This window comes from Coturnix japonica, chromosome 4 (genome assembly GCF_001577835.2).
Source record: "Coturnix japonica isolate 7356 chromosome 4, Coturnix japonica 2.1, whole genome shotgun sequence".
In the NCBI taxonomy this organism is placed as follows: domain Eukaryota; kingdom Metazoa; phylum Chordata; class Aves; order Galliformes; family Phasianidae; genus Coturnix; species Coturnix japonica.
Genome location: NC_029519.1, coordinates 69,314,372 through 69,327,105, shown reverse-complemented (window position 1 = coordinate 69,327,105; position 12,734 = coordinate 69,314,372). Strand labels below are relative to the sequence as shown.

At 41.9% G+C, this 12,734-nt stretch overlaps 1 protein-coding gene across 4 annotated transcripts in view; it reads right to left on the bottom strand.

The window, feature by feature from the left end:
• TAPT1 (transmembrane anterior posterior transformation 1) overlaps nt 1-8,461 on the bottom strand; it is a 35,395-nt gene extending 26,934 nt beyond the window's left edge. For 2 of the 4 annotated variants that reach the window (XM_015862784.1, XM_015862786.1), the window contains exons 1-3: nt 8,181-8,461; nt 3,915-4,045; nt 1,434-1,552 (exon numbers count right to left, since the gene is read on the bottom strand). In XM_015862784.1, coding sequence (XP_015718270.1) covers nt 1,434-1,552; nt 3,915-4,045; nt 8,181-8,421 — 491 coding nt within the window. In that variant the 5' untranslated portion in view covers nt 8,422-8,461. Of the gene's footprint in view, nt 1-1,433; nt 1,553-3,914; nt 4,046-6,753; nt 6,915-8,180 lie in introns of those variants that run through there. The other 2 variants (XM_032444254.1, XM_015862787.1) reach the window with 2 other exon arrangements.
• Nucleotides 8,462-12,734: the final 4,273 nt, after the last annotated feature.

Here is a 12,734-nt window from a genome sequence, read left to right as displayed (position 1 = left end):
AATGTAGTTAGGCAAGAAGACTCAATTTTAACACTGCAGGTGTATGTGGTCTTCTGATTGTTGCTTTGTCAGGTCACTGACTTACAGTCCAAGCCAGCAACTGGTCTTTCAATTTTTTTATTACCATTTCAGAAGAGCAGAAAATTCATTTGTCAAAAGCAAGACTAAATTTATAAATAATAACTATTAAGTTTAAAAACAGTAGTAAGAAAAAAAAGCAAATAGTATGTTAAAATCCATTACATTTACCAGAATCTTAGTATTTTGGCAGTAGCATTTGTATGGTAATACACAAATAGGCACATTATTTGATTTGAAACTGGACAACAGCCATACTGTTCTTTACATTGCTAGGAAAATCTTGACAATTTTAATATGAGATTCAGCACAAAATTAACAGCAGAACGCAATATTAGAGACTGCCACCTAGTGTCTGTTTTAAGCAGTACCCAAGAACAAAAATTACAACTCAGTACAATAGTTTTTAATGCAGTAAGATGTGATTTCTTTCTAATCAGAAGACACATTCTAAACTATGCATCTAAAAGCACTTCACAGCTGAAAGAGTATCAATAATGGAAATGCAAACGATTTGATCAAAATAAAGAATCAGCAGCCATAAATCAACTTATAGCACAAGGAAATCCACAACATCAACTATAAAACCCTGATTTATTCAAGGAAAAATTATAACACCAATATAAAGACTTTTAGGTTACACTTGTAAAACTTTTGTCATAAAGTCTACCTTAAGTACTAACTTCTATCATGCAAATTCATTCTGTTCCATTATTTTTTAAATTCCTGTTCCAAGAAGGTAAAACACAAATTCCACAAATTAACAACCTTCTTAGCACTGATCTAAGCAAAAAAAAACCAAACAAAAAAAAAAACAAACACCCCAAATTCCTAAAGTTTAACATATTCTAAATGCCTGTCCCATCCCACTTGCTCTCCAAGATTCTTAAGGAATAAAAGAAAGCCATTTTATACATGGATCCCCTGGGAAAAGGTTACTGTGGAAAGAAGGAAAACTCTTGTAAAAATCAAAACTTGTTTCAATATCAAAGTCCATCAAACACAAGGGTCAAGTCACTAACTCAAAGCCAAACAGATGCTAAAGAACTGTTCAAACAGATACTAGAAGAACAAAACTACAGAGGTACCCTTTTAAGGTTCTTTACTAACCCGAACTTGCTTAGGAGGCATTGTTATCAAACTATCTGAAGGAAACAATGAGAACTGGTGACTGTTGGCAAAGCTTAGGAGTACCTCAAGGGCACTGTTAATTTAGCTGGGTTAGAGCAGAACTACTTCACAGTGGAAGAAATCATTAGTAGTTTAAACAGCACTGGAAGGCCATGGAATTAACCACTCAAATAAACAGAAACATTATTTATGTGTATCAACATCTTTCTCTTGAAACAACTTACCGTAATCCATAGCAAGGCAAAGTGATGAACCGGAACATTGCCAGAAAAACTCTCAAAGGAAGCAGGGTGAATATATACAGAAAAGCATCCAGGCACAAAAAGATTCCAAAAAACATCAACTAAATTATAAAAACAAAACAGATGTTAGTAGTTTATACTGAGTTACAAAAAAATTTATACAGAATTACACTGTGTATGAAGAATGCACTTAAGCATTTCAATTCAATTAACCAAGCAAGCACAACACTATACACGCTCAATAGACTTTCATCAAAAATTCTGCTCCATGAGGCCCAAACAAAAACCTATACAGATAACCAGAGTCCACTAATCACATTTAGATGTTGCTGCAGCTCATTTTCCAATAGTGACTTTCTTTGAAGTTTATACAAGTTAATGTTTTAACCTCAGGACAAAAAAAAACCTCGACAAACCTCTAGAGCTGTATACATGTGTAAAACCATTTGCCATATACGTGTCTTTTAATATGTCATTTCCTCCCCACTAAAAAAACAAATTTTACCTGGTCAGTCCTCTATCATACGCCTAATTACAGCTGTAGGGATAGGCACTATGCATCCTTCTTTCATATGAAGAGGTAAATTTACATACTTGCACTCAGCTAAAATGCTTCCTCAATTCATAAAAGCAGTTAAAGCCATTTAATTATGGGCACAGGCCAACCTACTCTCTGATAACTAAACTAGACCTAAATTCTGTAGTTAAAAAGCTGTTATATACCCAATTCTCCCTAGATGTTCCTTCCTCTTTTTGTTTTTTTCTCCCCACTTTGTGAATCTAAGTTTGTTCTAAATGGGACTCTGAGCACCCCCTATTTTCCTTAATTCTATCTAAATATTAAGCCCTACTGTGTTGGCATTATTACTATATGTTAAATATATATATATATATATATATATATATATATATATCCAATAAAAGTACCTTAAAGAATATCAAGTATTAACCTAATATAGGAGGATAAATTTTATTCTAGTTTATTCTCACTCTGACTATGATTTACATTCCTACTCCACAATTACATTGTCAGGTAGTAAACAATACAAGTTATTAAGTCTTCCTTTCCTACTGTCTCACATGCTTCCCTTGAATTAAGCAGGCTTTTAAATCAGTTGAGTGACTCCTCCGATAGCTGGTCTGCACACCATTCAGTTTGCTTTCCAGGTGCTTGCCAGCAGACTTTTTCATTTTTTTCAGTATTATTCAATTTGTTATAGCTACAATGTGAGCTACCTTGGACTAAACCCAAGCAAAGAACAAATTTACTTCATAATCTCTCACTGTTAAAAGACATCCATCACTCTTTAAATCTACATGCTTACTGCTCAGTTTCATACTCTTCCACTGACAATCAAAATAGACAATAACGCCTAATTTACTGTGCAAAAAACTCATTAATTTCACTACTTAGAACATCAACCTTATTTATACAAGACTGTTGGCCCTTGCTTGTTCTTACATGTTAATTTTTTTTATTGGAAACATATGGTGATGATCCTTCAGCATAATTTCTGTGGCTTGGAGACTGCACATAATAGCCTCCACAATTACAATGGAAATGGATCTAATTCTGTTAAACCAGGTCTCATCATGGACCAAGGATAAATTTAATGATACTCAAGGGCTGTGCAAGGCACAGACAACAGAAGCCAGACTCTTCCTTCACTGCTCTGAGAACTTTCTACTACTACTTCAAGCTACTCAGATACCCTCCATTCCTCATGTGAGTTCTGAATTAGTGAGAACATAGGCTAAGCAGTTCACCAAATGCTATCTTAGCATGAAACATGAAGCATACACTGCCAAATTATGAGCTAATTTAAATCTCAAAATGGTTCAATAACCACCAAAGTCCATGAAAAATAAACTGTGTATGTAAAACAAGGGAGAGAGGTAGGAAGAATCATGGAGCCACACTCCTACTTCAACGTAGCTTACTGTTAATCAGATCAGGTTTACCATACAACTTTGTATCTAGAGGTTTTGAGAAATTTAACAGCATTACTCTTGAGTAACACAGTTAATAATGCAGTACAATACAGTTATAATGACTTTATTAACCATGTTGCTTTATACCTCATCCCCTGAGCATATTCCGGCTGTCTCTCATATCTGACATCCTCTCCTAGAGAGGTTTCAAAACAGGTGAGAACAAAACTCTTCTATATCAGAGCACTGAAACTGGCCCACTGCAGGGTGAGAATTATATTTAGGTGTACATAAAGGACGTGGCAGGAAGGCACCTATGGGAATGACCACAGCACTTGGATAGCAGGGAAAGGAAAGGAAGGTGAGGTAGAGTGACAACACTGAGTTGTTCTGAATTGAAAACACAGAAAGTTAATCACTGCAGATTTTTACCTTACTTTTTTGAGTGAAAAATATTCAAAAATAAATGTTCCTTTAAATAACTTTATGCAGAAGATTTAATCTTTAAAGAAATATTTTAAAGTACTTCACCTTTTCCAGTTCTTTTGGTATCCGCATGCATGTGTATACTCTCTCTCTCCGCTCTGTGTACTTTGCTTCATTGTGTTCAAGGAAGTAACCTCTTGTTAGCTCAGCGCTGATGAATCTCAGCAATGAAAGATCTACATTCAAGGACATAGACAAGCAGAAAACACTTCAGGTACTGACTGAGTGATAAAACTGCTATGCTTTTGTTACTTGCTATGTGTTTCAGTTCCATCACATCTAACACAGTACTTTTCTGCTAGTAGCAACCAGAAGGTCAAATAACTTTGTAAGGAAGGAGCTATGTAAGATTTGAGTCCTCTTTCCCATTCCCATCACTTTCCAGCAAGAAAAATAAGCTACTTTTCCCAACCAATCATTTCATCAGACATCCTACTTCCCCAAAGATTACTTAAAAAAGTCATGCTGAATGCTAATGGATCTAATCCTTACCATACTGAGTCCTCCTAGATTTATTTACTCTCTCTCTACATTGCCCTTGTGAGGCCCCAGCTGGAGTACTGCATCCAGGCCTGGGGCCCCCAGCACAAGAAAGATGCAGAGCTGCTGGAGGAGGCCACAAGGATGATCAGAAGGCTGAGCACCTCTCATATGAAGAAAGGCTGAGGAAGTTGAGGTTGTTTAGCCCGGAGAAAAGGGTCCAAAATGGGAGATACCTCACTGCAGCCTTCCAGTACTTGAAGGCAGCTTATAAACAGGAGAGAGACAAACTTTTTACACAGGCAGATAGTGAAATATAGAAAATAGAGAGATATACATAATATTAAAATACATTCTATATATGCATTAAATATATATATAGTAGATAGACAGAAAAGTTTAAAACTAAAAAAGGGGAAATTCAAGGTCAGATGTAAGGAAAAAATTCCTTTCTTAGAGGATAGTGAGGCACTGAAGCAGGATGCCCAGGGAAGCTGTGAGTGCCCCATTCCTGCCGATGTTCAAGCCCTGGTTGGAAGGGGCCCAGGCAGCCTGAGCTGATGGGTGACAACCCTGCCCATGGCAGGGGTGTGGAACAGGATGGGCTTTAAGATCTCTTCCAGCCCAAGCTATGCTGTAATTCTATGACATACAGACCTTCTACACTCAAGCCGTGTGGCCTTAGAAGAGCTTTTGTGCAGAATAGTTTTTCAAAGGAAATATACAGCATAAACACGAGAACAGAAGCTATGAGCACAAGGAAGTTGAGCTTATGATTCCATGCTCATCAACAAGGTCTGTGATCACCACCTCCCCTCTGAAACACTTCAGAAGTGACAGCACACTCAGTACGGTTCAGTATGTCTGGTTACTACTGGCACTTAAAAATAGATGCTCCCAGCAACAACACAACATGCCCAAGATACAAATCACCTATCTAGACAGACAGGCGAGAAGCTACAGTGCATGGGACAACATAGTAGAAGATCCAGATTTCAGTGAGTTTCTGTAACAACTGGGGAGGTCTTGCATGGTGCAGTGCCCCACACTTGTGGAGAGGACGGTTCTTAGTAAGACAACCTTGATAATAACAGTTGTTGAGGTAGGAATACAAGTAGAGATAGTGCATGTGAACAGTCTACTCCAAACTGTCAGACAGTGGCTTCCCAAAATGGATCTCACTGAATACGACAGCCATCAGCTGCATGAAACACTAGCCAAAAAAAATTACAAAGAGTTTTGAGGCTGAGAGGAATAAGAGCAGCTGTAAAGGCAGGTTGGCTTGTGTCCTATGCTGCCTTGGGTAGTGAGAGCACATATCTGCATGGAATTAAAACCACTGAGGATGACAGACATTTTGAAGTTTGCAGTGGTATTTTAACATAAGTCATGATTGAAACGATCTCTTAACAATATACTTTTGTTTTCAACTACGTGAACCTAACCGTTTCACCCCGTAAGGATCTGTTTAGATAGTGGTTTTGACAATTTGTATACAACTGGTCCACTTCTAGTAGACTACAGCTACTGTAACCCTCCAGGTGTTTGTTTTAAAATTACTAAACACCGTGTAGTTTAATGAGTAGTGAAAACTAATATTGACATTTAAAGTCTCAACCAAAGTTCATTCCAGTAAAAATAACGGCAGAAGTTCAAACCACTTAATGAAGGTTCAGGTCTCTTGCAAACTTGTTCCCTTGAGCTCTTTTCTGTAACATTACCATTTGAAACTTCTAAACAAGAATTGGGAAACAAACCCAAAACATTCACAAAATAGAGTTTGTATATCCTTACCCAAGCTTAACTGCTCTGGTAAGTGCCAAAGTACATTCTCTCACACTACAGGTAACCAACCTTCTGTAACTTAAAGATAACGCATCTCAAACAACTGAAGCTTCCCACAAAGTATTTGCATACAGGCAGCCCATCATGGAGTAGCTCCAGAGCTGTTTGCTCCCACTTCCCATCACCACACACAAACTGATTAATGCCCCTATTGTTGAAATCCAAATGATTTGAGCCTTCCTCCACCTGGCCACACCCCAGGAACTCCTCGTGCCTGCAGTTATCAATATACGAGCTCCAGACTATGCCGGCCAAACAGCCCTTCCAATTGTGGGGCACACTGAACTACGCAGTTACAGCAACCTCCTTCCTGAGCACCCAGCTCCAGCCCTGCTTCTGTGCCAACACAGCAGTGAAACAGATCAGCAGCTGACCCTGTAGGAAACAAACAGCAAGTGAACAGGATGAGACATCAAAGCAGCCCACAGCAATTAAGCACCTGAAAAAATGGCTTAATTCTGCTACCAAAGCACCGTTTATTTTAAAATGAAGGAGACCTTCCAACTCCTCCTTCAAGTTCCTTAATGTTTCTCTCTGTTAACGAAGAAAATTTACAGACCGTATCTTAAGTTTAACAGATAGAGCAGTCTCAAAGCATTCTCATTCACCACCCCAGCTCAGGACAGAAAGCACAAGGATCTTCAAAACAACAAAGCCCAGAGTTACTTCCTCAAGGTGCGAAGATAATGATTTACCCAGGTTAGACTTCAATGCACAGCAACACAAAGGATAACCATTAACCAGAAACCGACGGGAAAACTTGTGCAGATGCAAAATGCTCTGCAGCTCAAAAACTTCCTGTTGAATAACAATCACAACAGTCATCCCGAGCATAACTGTTTCAGGTACGCACTTCACTCTGAAGCACACAATTCTTCCATAAACATGCAAACCACTCTAAATTAAAGCACTGTGATACACAGTTAAATTATTTCCTTCTACTCCAGACAAGTTATCTGTACAGTACTTGTCCTGTTTCACCATCTTACTTCTACTATAAGACACATTGCTACCAGCAAAGACAAATGACATAACACCAGTCAAGCTCAGAGGGAAAGTGTTTGGCTGTTAGTAAATGTTTTAACTGTTGTCTCCCTTTTCTGACTGGTACAACCCATAGCATCACATTCAAGCCAACACTGCGGCAGCCAGCCTGAAAACTTGAGCACCTTTCACATTTTCAGCAAAGCACAACTGAAGCTATGGCGCTAATAAAGTTCTCAATCAACTTGCCAAGACTAAATTAATCACACCACGTTATGAGGCAGTTTTTAATGTCTGTGGGCTGGATTTCCAAGCTGACTCAGTGGACTCCTGAAACACAGTACTGTCAACTTCAACAAAGCTACAGATGATAGCAAAGCCCACCACACTTACTTTTGTTAGTCTTCCTTATAAAGTCCTTAGCTGGGAAACTACACTTAGTGAGTTCTCTACACACCATTTCATGGCTTTGACAGCACCGCTCTATTCAGCATTGAAGGCAAGAAGTGTTACACTCACAGTTAAGCAACTTCAACAAGCAACGCTCTCGTATGGGAGGCAGAAAGTTACAGCACCCGGCGCAGCTCAGAACACAGGTGCAAACACCAACCTCCTGCAACGCTCCTTTAGCAGCCTGCAGCTTTAACCGCCTGACTTTTAACCTCAGAGCGCAACACCCCGGCAGACAGCCTCATCGTTCACAAACAGCCCCAGAGCTGTCAGCGACCGACCTGCGTCAGACTTCAGCGCTCTCTGCCCGCTTCCCAGCGCACCAACAGCGGATGCTCGGCCGGCCGAGCGCGGTGCTCTCCGTGCACGGGGCCGGGAGCGGAGCCCTCCGCGCACTTTCTGAAGTCTCCCTCTCGCCCAAGTTCCTCAGTCTCCTCCTCGACCCATCAGCCCAGGCCGCTCCGCTCATATCCGCAGGCACGGCCCGGCCCGACACCCGCTATGGGTCGGCCCGGCCCGGGGTTCCTCCACCCGCCCGGCCGCGCTCCTCACCCGAGAGGCCCCGCTTCTTCTTCCTGCCCCGGTCGCTCTCGTAGAATCCCAGCGTCTCCGTTCGCTGCTGCGGTGACGGCTGCCCCGGGCCGGCGGGAGGCGGCCGCAGCTCGCTGCTCCCCCACAGAGTTTTCGGCTCCCCGCGGCAGCCGTCCTGCTGCAGCTGCTCCGGGCTGCCGCCGCCGCAGCGCCGCCCTTCCCCGACACCGCCCGGCGTGGCGGCGTCGCTAACGCCGGCCATGTTCGCGTTCCGCTCGGCGCCCGCCGCCCCCGAGCCGCGCGCCGCGCCGCGCCCCTGACTGTGACTCATCACCGCGCGACAGCAGCGCCGCTCGGCACGGCCAGCGCTCCTGCACTGAGCGCGGGGCGGGGCCGGAGCGGCGCCATCTTGAGCGGCGTTAACCGCTTGTGTGCCGGCCGCCCGCCGCTCGGCTTGCGGCATCAGCAGGGATAGGGAGGTGATTGTACCTCTCTACTCTGCTCTTGTGAGGCCCCATCTGTTGTACTGTGTCCAGGTGTGGAGCCCTCAGTACAAAAATGACATGGAGATTTTGGAAAGGGTTCAGAGGAGGGACATGAAGATGATCAGGGGGCTGGAGCACCTCCCCTATGAGGACAGGCTGAGGGAGTTGGGTTTGTTCAGCCTAGAGAAGAGAAGGTTGCGGGGTGACCTCATTGCAGCCTTTCAGTACCTGAAGGGAACTTACTCCCAGGAGGGGAGTAAACTCTTCGAAAGGGCTGACAATAGCAGGACATGGGGAAATGGTTTTAAGTTAAAAGAGGGAAGATTTAGGTTGGATGTTAGGGGGAAGTTCTTCACTAGGAGAGTGGTTAGGCCCTGGAACAGGCTGCCCAGGGAGGTTGTGGATGCCCCGTCGTTGGAGGTGTTCAAGACCAGGTTGGATGGGGCCCTGGGCAACCTGATCTAGTAAAGGTGTATGTTTGGTGGCCCTGCCAGGCAGGGGGGTTGGAACTCATGATCCTTGAGGTCCCTTCCAACCCAGGCCATTCTGTGATTCTGTGATCGCGGAGCCTTCCTGCATTCTGCGGGGCTGTCGGGCTTACGGTGGCTTTGTAGCTATTGCAATGTGCAAATAAAGGTGTTTGTCTGAGGGAACTGAGCTGGCGGCTCCGCTGCTGTTGGCCTGAGGAGCGTGCTGTGGAGCAGGAGTTCAAATCAAGTGCAAATAGCGCTATTAATCTGCGCCGCACCACTCAAATAAAGCCGTGGATAGAAAAGGAGTGTGAGAAGTGAATTATTAACTGTAAAGCCAACAGGATTTCAATGACACGCTGAGCACCTGAGGTCAGCGGACCGCTGCCTCTGTGCAGCTGAAGGAGCTGCTGCCCATAAGCCAAGCTGTGTGACCCACCTGCACACCATGAGCTCCTGCAGGCCATCACTGATCTGGCTGGTCACAAAGGCCAACGCACCCAGCCCACCCCAAACCACCCCCAAAGTCTTGCAGATCAATCTTGCTGAGGCTGGAAAAGTGTTTAGTTAGTTGTAGTACGCTACTGCTGGCCATATTAATGAGAAGTAACTCTTCCAGACTCACAAATGTTTGCGATTCTTAGGAGAAAACACATGAAGAGTTGCACAAAGAAATGGCAGAGTAGTTGTGCGAAGGCAGAGTTCACATGAGCACAAGGACAAAGCACCTGGCCTGAAATTCAAGTGCAAGATCTCCTTCACATTCATTTCTCCTGTTCTTATCATGCTTTCAGAGGCCAGATTTGTTCAGCTTAATATTTACCTACTTATCCTGCCAAAACAAAGAATGCTTTATTCTTGCTTTGGAAGACCACAGTGCGTACAGTTTCCCCCTATAACTCTCAGTTCATTGAAGAGAGGATTGTCTCAGAACATTTCAGGCCTCAGATAGTCCAGAAGTACCTATTTCCACTGCCATTAGTGGTTCTGAATGCCCCACATCAGGTTGGATTAATCCAGGTCTTCATGTTTTTCAGGCTATGAAGTGCTTTTTACAGAGACTTAAAATATGAAGTAATATCAGAGAGCAAACACTGTTAGCTACAGTACATCCATAGTTTTGTCTTTCTTCTGCCTTCTTTTCTCTGTGGGTTTAAAAAGCAGTTGAAAAGTAGGATGCAGAACAGAAGCCACTAAAACATAGCTGATAACTTCCTCTCAGCAGGAAAACTGCTGCAGTGCATACAAAGTGATGTGACACCCTGAGAGGCTGCTTCTCTCCTTCCAGTTGTGCATAATGGATATATCCGCCTGTGAGATGGCTCTCTCAGTCTTTAAGGACAGCTAATTGTAACAACCTTGTTATCAATCTTATCCAAATGGAGGCGTCTGCAACATCAAACATCATCTGACAACCAGCTGTGTCTTCCTTTAGGCCCATTGAGGAGCTATGAAATGAATTATCTGCATTAGTTGTGACAGCACGTATATTTCATATATCTTGGGCTGACCTGAGATAACCTTGCTTAGTTTACAATATCATCCAGTTTTCCGTTTGAAATAGTTGGGCTGAAGGCATGGTAATAGTATGACTTTTCAGTTAAGAATGCACTTTTGTTTTTGGCACCTCAAGAAGCCCATTGAACAGATAGTCTCAAGATAATATGTACAGAATCCCTGCCTTTCTTTTTTTTCCTGAGCTTTACATGCAGTTTGTAACCCATCCCTGGCCAGAATTTTGGTGTGAGTATGTCAGGTATCACCTGTGGCATTTTTGCAAGTTGGCCACTTCAAGAAGGTCACTCGACAGCAGCAAGATCCAGTCTCAAGGTCTTTGAACTAACAAATTCAGAGGGGACAAGTTGTTTTGTAAAAAACTATATTGGTGTTGGTACAGGAAGTAGTGGCTTTTCTGTGAGGAGTTATCTGGGGCCATCTGTTGTTTGGGCATGTCAAGTTGTGTTTTGTTGCTTTGCGTAGCTTATCTGCTAGGAGACATGCTGCTGAGTGACTGTGCAAAGGGTCAAAATACACTTTGCAGTTTCATAACCATTCACAAATCTTTTTCCCAAATCAATTTTCTTGGAACAAGACACTATCCTGTGTGTATTCCCACAGACGGAGTTCTGCTTTTTTTCCAGGAGAGGCGGTTTGCAGGGAAGATGGTTTCAAACTAATGACTCGCCCCAAGGAGAAAATGCAGCTTCGTTCATGTAACAGTTGAAACCATTTGGATAGTCATAGAGTGCACTGGGGATAAAGAACTAGTTACATTTTATTACAAAAATGGGTACTGCTGATTTTTGGAGCTTGTGAAGGCCACTTTTTTTTCTTCTTCTTTTTTTTTTCTTTTTTTTCTTTTTTCTTTAGATTGCCCATACGTATATGGGAATAATGATTATCTACCTAGAATGTACCTGATACATAAGCATAATGGAAGGAATATTGCTGATATACCAGGAGGTTTCTTCTGACACTTAAAACTTTTAAACCTTTTATAACGTGTCCAGCTCAGTTCAGCTTTAGTCCCTGACTACTGATGGCTGCAACTATTCTGTCTCCTGGTGAAGATAGCATTATGAGCATTAAAAATCTTCCTTTATTGGCAATGGATTCTTTTTTTTGTCCAAAGGACCCAACAAAGGGTTATGAAGAAGCCTCAGATGATGGATAACCTTTCCTTGCAGTGCTTTTTGCTGGCAGAACTTAGTTGTCTTTCCAGACCTTGGCATCTGTCACTTACCCCTACAAAGTCAGATATCCCCTCTTAACATGGAGAGTTAATCAGTGAAGCGTGCTAAAAAGACATTAAGGAGATTAAACAAGAGTTTAGTTTAGAGAGCAATACAAACGTCAACAAAAACCTGTCAACAAAGTGATAAGTAATAGGAGAAGTAGATTATTGACATAGGTTAAGTAATGTGAAAGAAGTCTTGAGAATAGATGAGGACGGAAACTAAGTGTACTGTACCAAACAGAGGGAAGTGAAACTGGAGAACACCTAAGATAGCAATAAAGTATTATTAGGTGTGAAAATGGTGATAATAGTAATGCAACACACTTCACTACCTGTGAGGAGGTGAATCAAGAAAACTCATGATGAACCCGAAGTCCAGTAGTGATATTTTTTCCACAAGAAAATATTTTCAGACCTTTTCATAACATAAGCAAAACATTTTATATTAGGTTTGTGACTTGTGGTTAATCGATCCCCTTATCATGTGGGTGCATATTCATTCTTCTACTAAAGGCAATGCATCTCTTAGCAACAACCAGTATTAACAAACTTTGCTCTAAATCTTTCCAAATCGCAGCTGTCATATATTTGCAAGGTACAAAAGTATTGCTTGGAAGTGCGATCTAATTCTATCTCAGTTGGTTCTGTTTCATATCTGAAGATAAAAATATCTGTTTACGCCCACAAGAGAAAAATCTCACAGAGATTTTCTCCTCCATTTTATGTTCAACATTTAAGCAGTACAAGAATTTTTCTATGGGATAATCTTCATATATGAGAAACAAATCTGTGTAAGAAAACCAGAAAGCCGTTTAAATACGATTAGCGCAGAACATTTTTCGCATACGTATGTTATTTTTTTATCTCAATATAAAATTTACAG